Source organism: Caretta caretta, chromosome 10 (genome assembly GCF_965140235.1).
Source record: "Caretta caretta isolate rCarCar2 chromosome 10, rCarCar1.hap1, whole genome shotgun sequence".
In the NCBI taxonomy this organism is placed as follows: domain Eukaryota; kingdom Metazoa; phylum Chordata; order Testudines; family Cheloniidae; genus Caretta; species Caretta caretta.
Window position 1 is genome coordinate 30,727,048 of NC_134215.1, and position 17,066 is coordinate 30,744,113.

General features: G+C 58.1%; 2 protein-coding genes across 6 annotated transcripts in view; both read left to right on the forward strand.

The window, feature by feature from the left end:
• The window catches only part of SEPTIN12 (septin 12), an 83,564-nt gene extending 79,302 nt beyond the window's left edge, over window positions 1-4,262 (forward strand). For all 5 annotated transcript variants that reach the window (XM_075132808.1, XM_048866438.2, XM_048866441.2 and 2 more), the window contains 2 exons: window positions 2,387-2,438; window positions 2,858-4,262. In XM_075132808.1, coding sequence (XP_074988909.1) covers window positions 2,387-2,438; window positions 2,858-3,002 — 197 coding nt within the window. In that variant the 3' untranslated portion in view covers window positions 3,003-4,262. The remainder of the gene's footprint in view (window positions 1-2,386; window positions 2,439-2,857) is intronic.
• A 139-nt stretch (window positions 4,263-4,401) lies between these two features.
• LOC125643584 (myeloid-associated differentiation marker) lies at window positions 4,402-12,550 on the forward strand. The gene has a single exon (XM_048866443.2). The coding sequence runs from the start codon at window positions 8,864-8,866 to the stop codon at window positions 9,737-9,739; it is 876 nt and encodes a 291-aa protein (XP_048722400.2). The 5' UTR covers window positions 4,402-8,863; the 3' UTR covers window positions 9,740-12,550.
• Window positions 12,551-17,066: the final 4,516 nt, after the last annotated feature.

The following is a 17,066-nucleotide window of genomic DNA, read 5'->3' on the forward strand; positions in this document are numbered from 1 at the left end:
CAGGCCAGCTCCTCCTCCAGGCCAGAAGGTTTCCTTTGGCCCTGAGAGTAGGCTGTGACCCAGCAGTGAGCAAGGGCTCAGGTAGAGGGCACTCAGCAGCAACAAGCCTGGCTCTTGGTATTGAGGGTTTCTGGTCCTGCCCTGACCCCCGGGGCTGGCATTGGGGCGGAAGGAGTGGATGAGGGTTAAGGAAAGGGGCCCAAACTTCTTAGAGTGGGGCAAAGTTTCGGACTGGCCCATCCTGCCTGTACATCCCTAGTCAGGCCCTTTAGCCCCCGTCCTGGGGCCTGTGTGCGTGAGTGTTGGGGCAGTGGGCAGACTGCCAAGCGGCTGGGACCCTCCCCAGAGCTCCGACACGCCGCGCTTGCTCTAGGAACTCTCCTGTGCTGAGCCCCCTTCCGCTCCTGTAACGCTGCCCAGCATCTGTGGGATGCAGCTGTGATCGCACCACTGCCTTCACCTCTCGCTCCTAGCAATCTGCCAGGCTGCTGTGATACCTGGCACCTGCAGCAAGCGCCCCTCCCAGCATCACACCTGGGCTGCAATAAACCTGACACGCAGGGCCTCTGCCCGCACCCAGGGAAGTGCAGCAAGCAGGTATCCTCCTGAGCACTGATGCAGCCTGTGCAGCGGGGAGCTCCGCCCCAAGAGACCCATGGGGTGCAGAGGGGCCCAGTGGGGAGCTGGGGCAGCTGGAGCCTGTCTGGGCCCTGCCCACTCCACTCTGGAGCTGTGCTGCTCCCTGGCGCCAGGGATCTGCAGTCTCTGCTGAGAGCCTGTTGGCAGAGCTGGGGTGAAGCGTGTGCAGCACCAAGCCCATCCCTCGCAGCCAGCACAGACAGGACATACGCTGCCCTCGGGTCACCCTGGGGGCAGCCTTCTGAGCTGGTCACAATGACGCCAGCGGGAACGTGGCCCGTTATATCTGCCAGACGGCCCTGAGCTTTCCGCCACCCTCCAGCACCGTGTGTGTAGGGTGTGCTGGGCTCCATGGGCCTCATCCGCAGGCAGGGACGCTGTGGTGCTCTGCCATGCCTGCGCTCCTGCAGTCTGAGCAACGGGACCACCCGTCCTCCCCCCTCATCCCAAGCAGTTGCTGTAGCCTCAAGCCCTTTCCCCTTGTGAGCCCTTGCACCTGCGCCTGGCTGGTGCTGGGGGTCAGCTGGGGCCTGGGAAGAGCTTCTCTGGAGCGCGTTACCAGGGGCCTCTTCATTTATCAAAGGCAGCTGGAACCGTGCGGCCACGGCGCTGCCAGGTAACCCGTCAGAACGCTGGCTGAAGGCTCCCAGCTGCTGCTCCGTGCCAGAGGGAGAGCTCGCCAGCGTCTCGCCGTGCGTGGAGGGGACTGGCACGGCTGCAGGGGGGAGCTGGCCTGGCGCTCCCACACCCATGCAAAGCCAGGCTGACACACATGAGCCCCTAAGCACGCGCTGTGTGTGTGGAACTGCGCCGGGGGACACACGTAATATGAAAGACATGGGCTGGAAGGGACCTTGAGCGGCCGATTAGTCCAGCCCCCTGTGCTGAGGCAGGACCAAGTAAACCTAGACCCGCCCCGACAGGTGTTTGTCAGCGGGTAGTCCAAGCCTGTATACCCATGTGTAGCCATCATACGTGTGCTACTGTGTATTTATTTGTATTATCGCAGGGCTCCCCCACCTCCCCCCGTGTTCACAACCCCTGTACGTGCACGCACGGTGAGTGCTCCCTGTCACTCACATACCCAGACTCTCACTGCACATGCAAAGTCTCTGAACACCACTGGACACATAGCTACCCTCAGGAGCAGCCCCACAGACACACGCCTCCACGTATGAACACACATGCAACCCTCAGACATGACTAGATCCCCAACAGAGACGTGCAAACCGGGGCTGTTCCTGGGTCCCCCTGCAGTGCTTGTTGGGGTCCTGTTGCTGTGCCCAGTCCATCCGGGCAGGCCTCATGGAGCACCATGCTTTGGCTGCTGCCTAGACGTAGCACCCTGGAGTTGGGCTGCTCTTTTGAACACAGGGATGCCGCTGTTCTGTTGAGATTGCAGCTGCCTGGATGTCGCCCCTGCCTTCCCGCCCTCCCCCACCCCTTGCCATTTACCCAGTGCATATACATAGGAGCCTGCTGCCCCCTAGTGACCACCTGCCTCCTTGCAGTTCCCCAGCAGGAGTGAAGGGCTCCAAGGTTCCTCTGAGGGCAGGATCTAGTCTCCCAGTAAGGGACAGAGTGGACAAGATGCAGCTAAAAGACAAGGCGGGGGATGGGATGGTGGCAGGACATGGGGTGCTGCTCTGACCAGGGTGGCTTTGAATGCATTCCTTGGGCATCTGAGTCACTCCCGTTCTCCACCAGGGTGGTAGGGTCTACAGCTAGTCTGTGTCTTGTTTTTCAGTGGAGAACCCAGCGCACTGTGAATTCCCCCTGCTCCGAGACCTGCTCATCCGGTGAGATGCCCGGCTCGGCCCACCCCCCTAACGCACAGGGAGAGGGGTACAGCCCCAGGCACGCAGGGTAGGGTTGGGGAGGGCCTGGCCCCAGCTGGGAGCCCATCCCTGTGTGGGGCTCAGCACCCTCCACTACCAGGGAAAGCTGTTGGGGTTGGGTCACTCAGCAGGGAGTGCAGGATTGGGCTGGGATCCTGGAGGGGAAGCCATGGGACAGTGAGGGCAGCCCTTGGGGGACTGGCAGAGGGGGTGGTGCTACCGGAGGGAAAGGGAGGGGGCTGGAGCCCCTCATAGTGGGATGGCTTTTAAAGCACAAGCTTAGCCTATTTGGGGGCCTCTGGCTGCAGGGCCTAGGGCCCGGCTGGAGCTGTTCTTCCTGCCCCTTTACCCCCCTAACTCTCACTTTCCACCCGCCCCAGTTCCCACCTGCAGGATCTCAAGGACATCACCCACAATGTGCATTATGAGAGCTACCGCGTGCAGCGGCTCAACGAGAGCAACCAGCTGGCGCTGAGCCCCGTCAACAGGCTGCTGGGGAAGGACGAGGTGGAGAGCAACCTCTGAGCAGTGAGAGCAGGGCGTCCTCCTCCCAGACAGCGCCCACAGACTGGCTGAAGGGAGGAGGAGCTGAGATCCCCACCCCGTGGACAGAGCTCCTCTGTTCTCACTGCCCTGCCCAAGTGCCCTAGTGCTGGGCCAGACACTGACTCTGCCGATGCACCAACACCTTCCAGCCATGCAACAGCCTTAAGCAAGGAGCGACTCCTGGGGGGCCGTGCCAGGCGCGGCCTCAGGGGCCCCACTGCTCCCCATCCGTTCCTCCTGCTTCCCCCACGCCCGTCCCCCTTGGCGACTTTGCATGGAGCTCGTAGGTTCCTGGCACACGCACCCCGTGCACCTCTGCCCCGACAAGCATGCCCCAGTTCCGGAGGGAGCCCTGCCCTACCAAAGAGGCATAGTCTGGAGCCAGTGGGCCTGACCCCCCGCGACGCACCCACAGGAAGGTGTGTTGGCACAGGGCCTTTCCCACCTCATGCCGTTGTCCCCAGGACTGGGGCAGCCTCAGGCCTGCGCTGCTGAGAACCGCCTCCCCTCCTGGTCTTCCCCACGTGGGCTGCTGCCCTGAGCCTCCAGCTCCTTTGGGAGTCCCTGCACCTGCATCCCCCAACGAGGGGGACTGGAGTAGAACACTGCCCCGCATGCTGTGGGGCAGAGGGGGCCTGGGGTGAGAGGGGCAGAGCTAGTCCTTCCTGCTGTGGGGTCGAGGGAGCTCTGGGGCTGGGGAGGCAGAGCCAGCCCTTCCTGCTGGGGGCGAGCAAAGCTCTGGGAGATGGAGGTACCCAGCCAGCCAGCCTCTCCTATGCCCTTAGGGGACAGCCTCGTGGAATCGCTCTCGGGGTTCTGACCCATCCTACAGAGGGCTAGAGCCAGTAGCTGCCCCACAGGGTTAGGGAAAAGGTGGGGTGGGCAGTGCTAAGGTTTGGGGAATAGCAGAGAGGGACGGAGGCCCAACCGACTGCCCATTGGGCAGAGTCACCAGCACTGTGTGTTCAAAACACACATGGGCTGGGAAAAGCCCGGGGGGGTGGGGAGATGGATGCAGGCTGTCCCAGCCAGGGGGAGAGGTATTGGTGGGAGGGCCAGGGCTGGGGCTGAGCTCCAGGCAGCAGGAGGAGCGAGGGGTATCACAGGGGAATCCCCCCCAGCCCGCAGGGCGGGCGGTGCTTGGCCATTTACTCTCCTCTGAAAAGCTGGGGCTGGGGCTCGGGCTCGTTCTCTCGCTGCAGGCTCTGGTCACACATTAAAGATCCCCCTGCAACCTTGGCCTGGTGTCCCCCCTGTTCATCCCCCCACAGGGAAGGGAGCCATGCAGAGTTGTTCCCACCCCGGCCCCATGTACAGTGCTTCAGCCAGGGTCCCCTTCCTGCCGCCTGTGCGTCTATGCCTAACCCATCCCTGTTTGGACCCCCTTCCCCGCAGGGACCCTTGGCCTTTCCCCAGAGGGGAGCTAGAGGCTAAAAAGGCCTGGGGGCCCTGAGCCGTTGCCACTGAGAGGGAATGAGCAGTGGGGCTCTTGAGACTCCTTCCAGTCAGAGAGTTCCCTCTCCCCCCATCCCGACCCAGCTGTGCTCTGCCTGGGGCATCAGCCAGACTAAGCTCCCCGACAGGCCAAGTGCCTCGAGCCCGACAGGGAAGGCTGCAGCCAGCCCCTTACAGGGACAGAGGAATCAGCAGTGGTCAGCTGGGGCTATGCCCTGGCCAGCCTGGAGCGGCCCACGCTGCCAGACGCCTTCTCCACAGGGCCCTCCAGCCAGCTCCCCTGGGCCATTCCCCCACCCTGCTCCCTAGCCCCACCTTCCTAGAGGTCTGCTCGGGCACAGCTGACCCCACCCAGCCCAAGAGTGAGTCGAGTCCTTTTCACACCTGCCCCTGTCCCTGCTCCCCACACCGCATACCCATGAACCGTCTCCAGCTGCCTTGCCCGTGGGGTCAACACAGCAGGCTGCTGCATGCCCCATTCCTGCCAGCCCCAACCCCCCGCTGCACTGTGGGTGCTGTGGGCTCCTCAGCACACTCACTCCGCATGGCATCGGCACAGTGAGTTGGTGGCAGCTGGCAGGAGCGGGACACACGGCTGCTGCCTCCCTGACCCCCCGGGCAGGAGGAGTGAGCAGACCCAATCCGAACCCAACCCTTGCAGGCTGGCCCCTCGGGCTGCAAGGCTCTGCTCCCCACCTCTTGCCAGCAGGGGCCAATGCACCTGTAAGGGCAGCTGGCAGAAAGTATTGGGTCTGGGGTAATTGCCTTAGAGTCCCCAGCTGAGAGCAGAGCCCTTGTGGTGGGTACTGTCCAGCTGGCACGGCTGGCCCCAGCTATATGTGCAAGCCACCAATGCAGAGCTCCACGCAGGACCTGTTTGTCTAGGAGTGGGAAGGAGGGCAGCTCCCTGCATTGCCTGGCAGCTCTTAATACGCTCCCATGGGGCTCTGCAGAGCCTGCCTCCAACCCCAACCCCCCTGCCCATTTAGAGCTGGCCAGGAGCTGGGGCTGAATGGTGCTGCTGGGAGCTCCCCAAATGGTCCCACCACTCCTTTGCCAGCATGCTGCAGGCCCATTTCACTGCCCATCACTGGTTGCTAAAGAGAGTATAAAATACTGCAGACTGGTCGCCAGGGCATAAAAACACCAGCTCCCACCAGCCCAGCCCCTGCCGCTCCCCCGGAGTACAAGGGCTGCACAGGGTTACCAGGAGCATGCTAGGGGCTCTCCAGCCCCAGCCACTGTGCTGCCTGCCCTGGGGAACAGGCTAGGCCTCCAGGCTAGAGGAGATCCCCAGGAAGGAGGGCGTAAGACCCTGCACCACTATTCTCGGGTGAATCCCTGCTCTAGGCTGGGTCCCAACGTGGGGTTGGCCCGCAATTCTGGTAGGTCAGTTAATGCGCGGACGGTGCGAAGTCTGCCCCTGCAAAGCTTGTTTGCTCACTGCGGAGAGGAAACCCCAGGGGTCTGGCACCAAGCAATGGTCCCTGGCTTGGCGACCTTACCAAGGGGCTTCGTCCCCTCCTTGGACCTAGGTTGTCTATCTGGAAAATGGGGCTACCTCTTCCCAGAGGCTGAATCCACTAGCAAGCGGGAGGTAATACGGGGACAGGGACAAACCAGGCCTAGTCCTGCCATTCCCTTCATCCAGAGCAGTGGGGCCCTTTACAGAGCTGCATTCCTCCACATTCCCAGCTCTGGGGGTAGCACCGGCCTCTTCTCTCCAATCACTGCACTGTCCCGCTGGCAGGCCCTGTTAATTATTCGCAAACAGCAGAGAAGGAGTCTGGCCCTGCCCCAGCCTGCGCCTCCACCTGGCTTGCTCCTCATTCCCAGCAGCGCGCCAGCAGGGACGAGCACTGCTTATCACATCTGCCCTAGCTCTGCGGGCAAGGAGAGGTTCTATGAGCCAGTGGGCCCCTCCACTCACTGGGTGTCTCCATCTCCCCTAGCCAGAGAGAGCTCCCACCCAGGAATGCTACAGCCACTGATTTGGGGAGGCCAACCTGTGACCCCCTGTGCCTGGTTTTCAGTGGGGCTGAGTACCTTACCTGCAGCTTGATAGCAAGGTGAGCCACAGCCCCGCCTCTGGAAATCAGCCCCCAGGTGCCCAAGCTGGTTACCCAAGCGCTGAGTTTCCAGGATCGGGGCCATTTTACATGCAACTGCCTGTGCCAGGAGCATGCTGCTCTCCTCCTTTCACCACCCTCCACCCCTCAGGAACCCAGATGCAATAACCTCGCACATTCTGGAGCCCTGCCCCCACCAAGGCATGTGCAAACACCACCTGAATCCCGTCATCCAGCAGTGAAATGCCGCCACCTCTGGGGGTAGAATGCAACAGGTGTTTGACAGAGCCCAGCAATGTTATCATCCACCAGCTGGGAACTCCCAGGATGTGGATGGGGTGGAGGGCAGGCAGGCAGGTGGAACCCAGGAGTTCTGCACCCAGGCTTGTGCTTCAATCTCAAGAGCTAGTCCCTTCTCCACTGGGACGCAGGGAGTAGCCAGGAGGACCCTGCTCTGCTGTGAGGAACAAAATTCATCGAGTAGCACAGAGCAAACCAAACCCACAGACAGAGTGTGCCAAAGGGCAGCCTCCTACAGTAAAGGCTGTTTCCCCCACAAGGGGCTGGCGTGTCAGGTTCTCAGGCCAGCATCCAAAGGAGCGTGAAGCACTAGGTTATGCAAAGAGCCGTTCCCACCAGCTCAGCTCGGGCCAGGTTTCCTTTCACGTCACCTGCCAAAGCTGTTGCTGAAGGATGAATGAGGTCCTCGCCCAACTCACAGCCTCTGCCCAGTAGCTGAGGCAATAGGCCTCATCCTGCTAGTTCTTACTACATGGGATTACAAGTTGTGGGGGAGAAGGGGTTAATAGTTCCTGATGTGCAATACCCCAGCAGCCCTAGGCCTAGCCCTACAATGAAAGTGCAGGAGGAAGAGAGCCAAGGAGATCTCCCAAGGGTGATAAAGGGGGGGCAGTCAGCACCAACTCAGCCTGGATCGCTCCAGGGCTGAATCCCCTAGGGCCACTACTCCACCCGAACCTCCTCAGTCTCACCTGGAACAGCTACTGCATCATCCAGCCTCCTGCCACACGCACCCCAGGGCCTCGCTCCTGCACCCACAACCCCTGGCACCTACATGGAGCCAGCTGCAGGCTCAGGACCTGGCTTGGTAGCACCTCTAGCCTCAAGCACATCCAGCTGCAAAGAACACCAGCTATCTTCACATTCCTGGATGGCACCTCCCGTTCTCTGGAGGGCCACAGGCTTTAACGCAGCCTCACGCTGTCTCCACCTCCCTTCAGCGCAGGTGGGAACCTCCTGGCATGCACCCCCCCTTTGCTTTACAGAGAGAAGGTAAGCACGTGGGCTGCCAGCTGCTAGCCCAGCTCAGGGGAACCGGCTTGCGGGGGAAGCTCTGAGGTGAGCAGCCATTGTGAACGCATGGCACCTTGTACCACCGACACTTGCTACCAGGTACTAGGGCCTGATTCTCCCTGGCCCCAGCTGTGCAGTGGTGTAGCCCTGTTGACTTCATTGCAGTGCCTCCTCATTTACACCAGCGTGGGTGAAATCTGAATCAGCCCTGTGAGCCCCGCACACATACACGCGCACCTCGCCCAGGTGTGAAGGACCCCATGGGGCTGGGGGGGGCAGCAGGCTCAGGGAGGTGTGAGTCTGTGTGGACAGAAGCTTTGGAGCATGACCGTGTGAGTGGAGGGGGCAGGCGATCTAGTTACACAGAATTCCCAGGAACCAGTCAGCTGCAGCGACACCACGAGTTGCTCTTTAACCAACTCCCCTGTGAATGATCTACTCTGCTGCTGCCCTGCCCTGAGCCGAGAGGGAGCACGGGGGCACCGCCTGGAATTCAGCTCCAGGAGCAAGCCAGGCAGCCATTCCCCAGGATGCCGAAGAAGCCCTTCACCAGCCAGCACAGTGCAAGGCAGAGAGCCGGGGAGCAGTGCTGTGAGTGGGACCCTCCTGCTCACTCCAGGCTGGGCTCAGGCAGAGCGTCAGATAATCGGCCATTTTATTAAGTGTTTCTTCCCTAGCTCCATCTCCCTGGAGCAGGGTCCCACCCCCTTTGCCCAGATAAGAGCAAACTCCAATTGCATCCACTCCCTGGTGCTCCACGTGGGCGGTGCTGCAAGCTGGGCAGGTAGGCTGTGCCCAAGATTGGCACCTCACACTCTGTTCTAACAATACAGCCTTCCAGACCCGCTCCAGCCCTTCACGCCTAGTGCATGCCAGCCTGGGCCAAGCTTTGTGGGCGAGGGTGCCTGAATTTCTTGCCTTCCCACCTGGCTCTGCAGTTTGAGAGGCAAAGGCTGCTGCAGTTGGCACAGGTTGCTGGGGTTCTCTCATGCCCAGAGCATCATGCCAGTCGTCGAGCTGAATTTTCGCTCCTTGATCATCCCTGTGGGGATTGTCCGGTTCTTTGAGATCTTCCTGTCCTGCACGGCCTTCAGTCTGGCGGCTGCTTCCGGCCACTTCCAAGGAACCTATGGGACCTGGTGCATGTTCACCTGGTGCTTCTGCTTCTTGGTGTCCATGCTGATCGTGGTGCTGGAGCTGTTTGGCTTTTCTGAGAAGCTGCTGCTGTCCTGGGATGACTTCACCAGCGCCTTCGCCATGCTGGCGGTGCTCATGATCTTCACCTCTTCCATCATATACCCTTCCACCTTCATCACCGACATTTGCTCTGACAACAAATGTGCTTATCAGGCAGCAACTACAGCCATGTCCTGCGTCTGTTTCATTGCCTACACCATCGAGGTTGGACTGACCCGAGCCAGGCCTGGAGACAGGAGCAGCTTCCTCACCACTGTCCCTGGCCTCCTGAAGGTGTTTGAAGCCTACGTGGCTTGTCTTATCTTCTCCTTGGTGAGTGAACCCAAGACATATAAAACCGAACCCGGCCAGCTATGGTGCATAGCTGTCTACAGCATCTGCTTCATTGTCACGCTGTTCATCATCATCCTCACCATCGGCCGGTGTCTCACCTACATTCCCTTCCCTTTGGAGAAAGTCCTGGTGGGTTACAACGCCTTGGCTGTACTCCTGTACCTGACGGCTGCCATCATCTGGCCCGTCTTCAACTTCAGAGGGAACCCCAGACCCAGTTCAGGTGACAGCCTTCACTTTTGGAACAGACGGCTGGGCGTGACCTTCCTCACCTTCTTCAACCTCATCGCCTACATTGTCGACCTGGTGTACTCCTCCAAGATGGTCTTCGTGACCAGTACGGCCTAACAGAGCGTTATCAGCCATGCGCACCTTCGGGGGTACGGTGGGAACCATCAGCACTGAAGTAGTGGGAAGGGACCGGGGCTGCCCGTCGCGCAGGGGGAACTGCTTTGGCCTCAGCTGTTTTGCATTTCTTCCCCCACATCCTAGCCTTCTTGGCATGTCCATGCACCAGGGGCTTCTGTGTGTATTTGATTTGGCTGCTGCTCCAGGAGCTGCAGGTGGCTACTGCTGGGGCCCAGGTGCTGCTGCAGGGAATCAGGGCGTTCCTTGCAGGACATGTCGGGAGGGGAAGGGACAGAAGGTGCTGCCTGTTGCCCGGGTGTACAGCAACCTGTGAGTGAGCCGCAGAAGGGCGGGGAGGTCAGGAATGGGGGGATCCCAATCCAAAGCCCACTGAAGCGAATGGGAGACTTTGCATTGATTTCAACCTGTGTTGGATTGGGCCCTGGAAGCCCAAGGCGCATCGGGGGCTGGGGCTGAGGCTGGGTTACTGAGTCCTGGCTAGTTAGTGTGTTATGATGCTGCGACTCAGAGAAACTTTCCTGTGCCTCAAACTCTGGTCTGAAGGCAGGTAAACAGCGCCCAGGGCTCCCACCCTCCCTCCAGGAAATGAACTTTCAAAGGCTGTGGCTATGCAAACAGAGGTGTGTGTGCTTAGAGGGCTGGGTACCGGGCTGGGGAGGGGAGCATGTCAGGGTCTGCAGCAAGCAGGGTGTGGCAGGTAGGAATGGCTGACTGCAGAGGGGTGACACCGGCATGGCCAGCCCCAAGGGTGTGGAGCTATTTTATGATCAGTCAGGCTAGTGTTCATAGACCTACTATCTGAGGGTCTCACCCTTCCGGGAAAGCTCCCCCCTCACCGGCCCCATTAGGCCTAAAATCCAACCTGCAACACATGACCCCATAAGACACCCTCACTGCTCAGCCGGGCCTCCACTTTCCCTCCCGATCCCTGGGGCATGGGAGCTGCCATTCTATCCTCCTCCCTACCTAATGGGCAGCTTCCGCATTCATGCTCCCCTCTACTTCCCCATATTCGCCTGAGCCACACCCCACCTCAGTCTGGCACCGCCCCGTTCCCTCCCTGTCCCCTTTGGCAGCCCCATTCCCGGGTCGCCACATTCTCCAGCCTGACCCTCACATGGCCACTCCCACTCCTGCGGGCAGCTTGGCTTCTTCCCCGCTGGGAGCAATGGGAGGTGGTGGCCATTCCTGCTGGGGGAACTGAAGGTGTTTGTTCACCTGCAGTGTCAAAGGGACATGGCAGCCACCTTGCTGAGGGCAGCCTGTGGCTTTGGCCCTGCTGACAGTGATGGGAGATGGCCGCCATTTAGAACAGGGCTAAACTGGAAGGCAAAAATGAAACAAAATTTGTGCAAACCCGTACATGTGTATACAGAACATTGCAAGGCTTGCCGTCAAACCAGGGGGGGCTGGCACCGGGCCTGGCTTTAAGCTCTGTGTGTGCACGTCTATGCACAGCTATATGTGAATCCACCCACGTGTTTCTTCCCATTCTTTTTCAGTCAGCAAAAAGTGCATCAGCATGCACGCAGTGTGAGTGCCCCCTGCCAAAGCAGTGCATTGTCTCCAGGGGCAGCTTCACGTTACAGCTTTATAGTCTTCCTGAAACCTGAGCGAGCTGTCCTCGTTCCCCAGGACAGAAGTTTAAAGATGATGCGCAAAGGAAGTTTTTTAAATGGAGCTTTTGCTCTTTTTTGGCTGCTTTATGATTGCAAAAAGGGAGAGCGAGAGAGCGAGTTTTCCTGCTTGTTTTGTACTTTAGAAATCTCAGGACGGTCATGTCTGGTCTCCCTGGTTTTGTTGACGGGTGCGGGGGGCCTCAGGGATATATAGTGTGAGCTCTCACAGCAGAAGCGAAGGGCTGGGTGTGTTGATCTTTAGCGGCAAAGGCAGCCTTTCTTCAGAATGTTAATTTGTCATTGGAGTTAAATATGCCTGAAAACCACCCCCATCCTCCCATCGAAACCCCCCAAAACAGTCTGATTAGACATTCCTTCATCTCACCCGCTCAGGTACTCAGCTTTCGCTCTCTTGGCTTTTGCGATCTCATCATTTCGCAAGTTCTCCTGTCACCATCGAATCTTTCCAAGCTAGACAGGACTTGAATTGAATTGTGAAAAGCAGAATTTTTTTTTTCAATGACAAACCCTTTCAGACCGTCTTTCTCCATCATAAAGAAGCAGTAAAAGAACACAAGGCTAATGTATTGTACACTTTGCCAGGTCACCTTTGGGCTGTGACCTGGAGAGAGGCTGGGGAAGGCTCAGTTCATGGTTTCTCCTTTGGCTAGTATCAGCCCGTCCAAGAAAAACTGAGTCAACATGATGAGGAAAGGGTTACAGAAGTTTCCCCAGGAAAGAGTATCCCACCTCTAGTGATTAAACTGATTAAACTCTGTCCAAGCCAAGTGGAGTGAGATCATGAAGACTGCAAACCCGTGGATGGAAAACCCTTCCCTGCCTGCAGCATTGTCAAGGTGCTAACACAGTCCCGAGCCTTGGACTAAGCCAGCAATCCCAGGCAGCGCGCAGGAAGGGCTCAGACGCAGTGGGATCCTTACCATGTATGGAGCCGTAACTAGGCCTGGGACGAGCAAGCCTATTTGTGCCCTGTATCGTTTTGTTTTGTCATTTTTCTGACACATTTTTCCGCCCCCACCCGGCTTTGCACCCTGGGCAGCTGCCCCACTTGGCCCGCCCTGGTTACGGCCCAGACCGTGCACATCACAGGCGTGTGTTGATTGTTTCTGGGGTCAGGTGCACACTGTAAATAAAGTTTACTAGCACGGACTGACAGTTTTAATGTCTTGCTTTGTTTTTTATCTGAGCATGTGTTTCAGCCCAAGCTGTTACGGAATCCCTGGGCCCACAGCACTTTAAAGAGGACATTGTGCTTACGGTACTCAAGTGGGCTGAGTTCAATTCCTGGCTCTGCTAGAGACGTCCTGGAAGATGTTGGGCAAGTCATTTAACCTCTCAGTGCCTCAATTCACCAGCTGCAAAATGGGGATAATACCAGATTTCTCCCACCCTCTGTTTGACTATTTATTCCCATTGTAAGGTCTGTGGGGCAACGTTTGTCTTTCACTATGAGTACACAGAGTGCTTAGCACAAAGATATCCTGCTCTTGGCTGAGGCCTCCAGGTGCTACTGCCAATTTATAATTGTTGCCTTCTTAGTGTGTCCAGAACAATGGCTCTAAGACTGAAACTTCCTGTTTCTCTAATGCCATCACAACTAACGGGCATTCTCCCATTTCAGTCTGGCTGAGCAGAGTGGTGGGTTTAGTGATGTCTGAACTGTAAATTATCTATGGCGATGAGTCCCAGCATGCAGGGATTTCTGTGTTTGTTCCCAAAGGAGACCGATTCAGGGAAACAGGGACATCGGGTCTTGCTGCCGAACTGCAGACCCTGTCCCCGCCGCTGCTGTCACAAGTTCCCCTCATTTCCCATCGGCTGCTGGGTTTAGTGGGTGGGTGTTGGTGGCCTGTGATAGATCTCATGGGATGATCTGGGGGTACCTTCTGGCCTTACGCTCTATGACTATGAGTTGGAATTCAGTGGCCAGAATCGGAGGGGACCCTGCATTCACCACTTCAGGGGAGATGTCGCTCATCCATTGGCTCTCCCATTAGGAGAGATACTGGGGCTCTGCCTTGAATTACCCCGTGACCTGGACTCCAGTGTGGGGCAATGCCTGCCCAGGGTAGTCTAGTCCCAAGGAGTCACCTGCGCCCAGCCAACCCTTGTGTGTGGGGCAGCGAAGCAGAACGTCCTGGGGGTGGAGCAAGACCTTGGGAGTAGTATGGAGTGGGACTTCTCCAGCGACAGCTGGGATTGGGAGGTGCAGCAATGGGCCAGGAAGAGGCTCCAAATTGCAGATCACGGCAGATACTGTCAGGTCCCCAGAGCACATGGCATGCTAATGGAGAGATACTGTGTATGCTGGGAATGGGAGCTCCCTAGAGGTCTGGTTGGGAGAGTCCAGCAGGGCGTAGGTCGGGTAGGTGTCTCTGGAAGGCACAGGGGCTCCGTAATGGTGCCCTTGAAATGGTAGGCAGCTTTTACTGGACTAACCGATCTGGCTTTGCACTTTACTTTCAGACCCTCATGAGGCATAATTCCCATTCATCAGATGGGGAAACCGAGGCACAGATGAATGACATGACCTGCCCAAGCTGAAGGTGGGAGCTAGTAGGAAAGTTGGGATCAGAGTTCAGCAGTCCTTGCTTTAGCCCAGCGGTTCTCAAACTGTGGGTCAGGACCCAATTTTAATGGGGTCACCAGGGCTGGCTTAGACTTGCTGGGGCCCAGGGCTGAAGCCCAAGCTGCACCGCTCGGGGCTCAAGCCCAAGCCCGAGGGCTTCAGTCCTGGGTGGCAGAATTCAAGTAACAGCCCCCCTGCCTAGGGCTGAAGCCCTTGGGCTTCAGCTTTGGCACCCCTGCCCGGAGTGGTGGGGCTTAGGCTCCCCCCCCCCCCCCCCCACCCAGGGCAGCAGGGTTTAAGTAGGTGGCTCAGGCTTCTCTCTCCCTCCTCTAGTAATTGTTGTCAGAAGGAGGTCTTGGTGCAATGAAGTCTGAGAACCCCTGCTCTAGCCAATAGATACAAACACCAGTAATAAAAGCCCCAGGCAGGCTTTCCAGAAGTTTCTTTATCAGTGTGTGGGAAGCAAAGCAAAGTGCTGCCAATGCACTGGAAGGGCGGCAGGTGGCAAAGTGCAAAGAGGTACAGATCAAAGGAAGGAGGAGCCAGGAATGGGTCAGGACTGGAGTGTCTTGAAGATCTCTCCATTGCAGTGTGAGAGAAAGGGAATGCTGAGTCACCGTGTGCGTTGGCAGCTTCCCAAGTTCCCACCTAGTTCGCATGAAATAGAGGATGTTGTTTAAGGATGTGTGAGCGTCAGCCTTACAATGAAGCTGCAGCCTGTGAAGACTACAAGTCCCAGAATGCAATGCTACATGTGCTCCACACCCTTGCAGGATACATTGCAGAAGTCTGTCAGCTGCAGTTTGGCCAGCCCGTCATTTGGACTTAAATGGTAAGAGCTTTGGGGCAGGGAGTCTGTACGTACAGCGCCTAGCACAGCAGGGTCCTGATTTATGGGTGGCATCTAGTAATACAGTACAAATAATTGCTCTTGAGCTGCCATCTAGTGGTAAAACTTGGGGATATCAGTACAGACCAGTCCAAAAATGTGTCCTGGCTTGACCCTGCAAGTGTCTGATTTATAATGCCAGCCTGTTCCAGCCCTGCCTGTTCTGGGAGTTGTGGTGGTACAGCATGGAAGATGGAACGGGGGGGCACTTACATTGTGAACACCAGATCAGATCCAACGTGGGTCATTGTGACCTGCTGGCTGGTCTGTAGAAAGTGTGTGTGTGTGTTGTGTTATGTACCGGGAGGTGTCAGCCCAGTCCCTAATGCAGAAGTGTCCACACTGGCCAATCACAGCTGACCCGTGGCCTGGTTGGGTTTGCAGAGGGCTCCCCTAAGGTCATGTGAGGAAGTCTGCCCTGCCTGCACTGGGCCTGTCCTGTGTATAAACACTGCGATTCGCTCTCCAGGGCTGTGTGCCCCGTGCCTCTCAGCAGCACAAGGGGTGAAACCCCTCTCTGGGCAGAGGGGCCTGCCTGGGCCCTGTTCTCTGGAAAAGGAAGACCAGCGTGAGGAATAGAGAGCTGCTCGGTGATAATCTGTTTGCACCATATGTTGGCCTGGTGTTTTCTGTAGCTCAGTGCCTCTCCCTAGGGGAGCTGTGGGGCAGGATGGAGGTGGCTCAAGCGGTGGTATGGGGATAGTGCTGCCAGCACTTAGTTCTGGGGACTCTTGCTCCATCACTTGCTGAGCCTACAAAACTGGTTTGACCAGGCAGGACAAAGCCTGCTGAGACTAACAAAGAACGGGGCAGGATTTAAAAGCTGCTCTCGGGACAGCGCAGTGGGAGGGGGAAGCAGATGGAAAAGACATGCACACAGGAGCCTGGGAGAGGGCTGGCTGGAGAAGCTGGGCTCTCTAGCTCCTGCTGGGGACGGTTACAGTAGGGCTCTAGGTCAGACATGTGCACGTACACTAGTTGTTCGAAAATCCTGCTCCCTCTAGTTCTTTGTCCCTGCTGTTAGACAATCTGCTGTTTGCAGAAAGCACCGTATTCCTGGTCACAGGTTCCCATAGGGAAGAAATGCAGGTGCCCCAAGTGCCCCCGCTCTGTCAGAGTTACAGGGCCAGCTGCACCTTTGGCCCCTTTCCGGGCTCAGGCCCCCTGCCCCTCTCCGGGCTGGGAACGTGTTTGTAACAGCGACAGACCCCAGTTGTCAGTGGGCAGGATTGAACCTAGGGTCTCTGGAGCCTGGAGTCTTTGGAGCTTGGTGCATGAGCCTCTACCGCAAGAATTAAAAGCCTGTTAGCTAAGGCTGTAGAGCAGACTCATTAATCTCTCTCTCTAAGTGGTCTCGGTGCCACGAGATGGGACAGAACACCACACCCTGAAGGTGTTTGGGTCACAAACGCACCCCTCAGGCATCAGGCCCCCTCCCCCTCTCCAGCCTGGGCACGCACCCTTCTGGCATCAGGCCCCCTGCCCCTCTCCGGCTTGGGAATGCACCCCTCAGGCGTCAGGCCCCCTGCCCCTTTCTGGGCTGGGAATGCACCCCTTGGGCATCAGGCCCTCTGCCCCTCTTCAGCCTGAACACGCACCCCTCCAGTGTCAGGCCCCCTTCCCCTCTCTGGGCTGGGAATGCAGCCCTCGGGGGTCAGGCCCCCTGCCCCTCACCGGGCTGGGAACGCACCCCTCAGGCGTAAGGCCCCTTGCCCCTCACCGGCCTGGGAAGCATCCCTTAGGCATCAGGTCCCCTGCCCCTCTCCAGCTTGGGCACTCACTCCTCCTGCATCAGGCCCCGTGCCCCTCTCCAGCCTGGGAATGCACCCCTCCGGGGTCAGGCCCCCTGCCCTTCGACGGGGCTCAGGCAACCCTCTGAGAGCAGGAGCCTTTGCTACCACCTGCGTGTCACCCTGCAGGGCCGATGGGGGTTTGGACTCCGCAGACAACCCAGCCAGAGGTGTCAGAACTCCTTGCCTGAGGAGGTTGTGAAGGCTAGGACTATAACAGGGTTTAAAAGAGCATTGGATAAATTCATGGAGGTTAAGTCCATGAATGGCTCTTAGCCGGGACAGGTAAGGAATGGTATCCCTAGCCTCTGTTTGTCAGAGGGTGAAGATGGATGGCAGGAGAGAGATCACTTGATCATTACCTGTTAGGTTCACTCCCTCTGGGGCACCTGGCATTGGCCACTGTTGGCAGACAGGA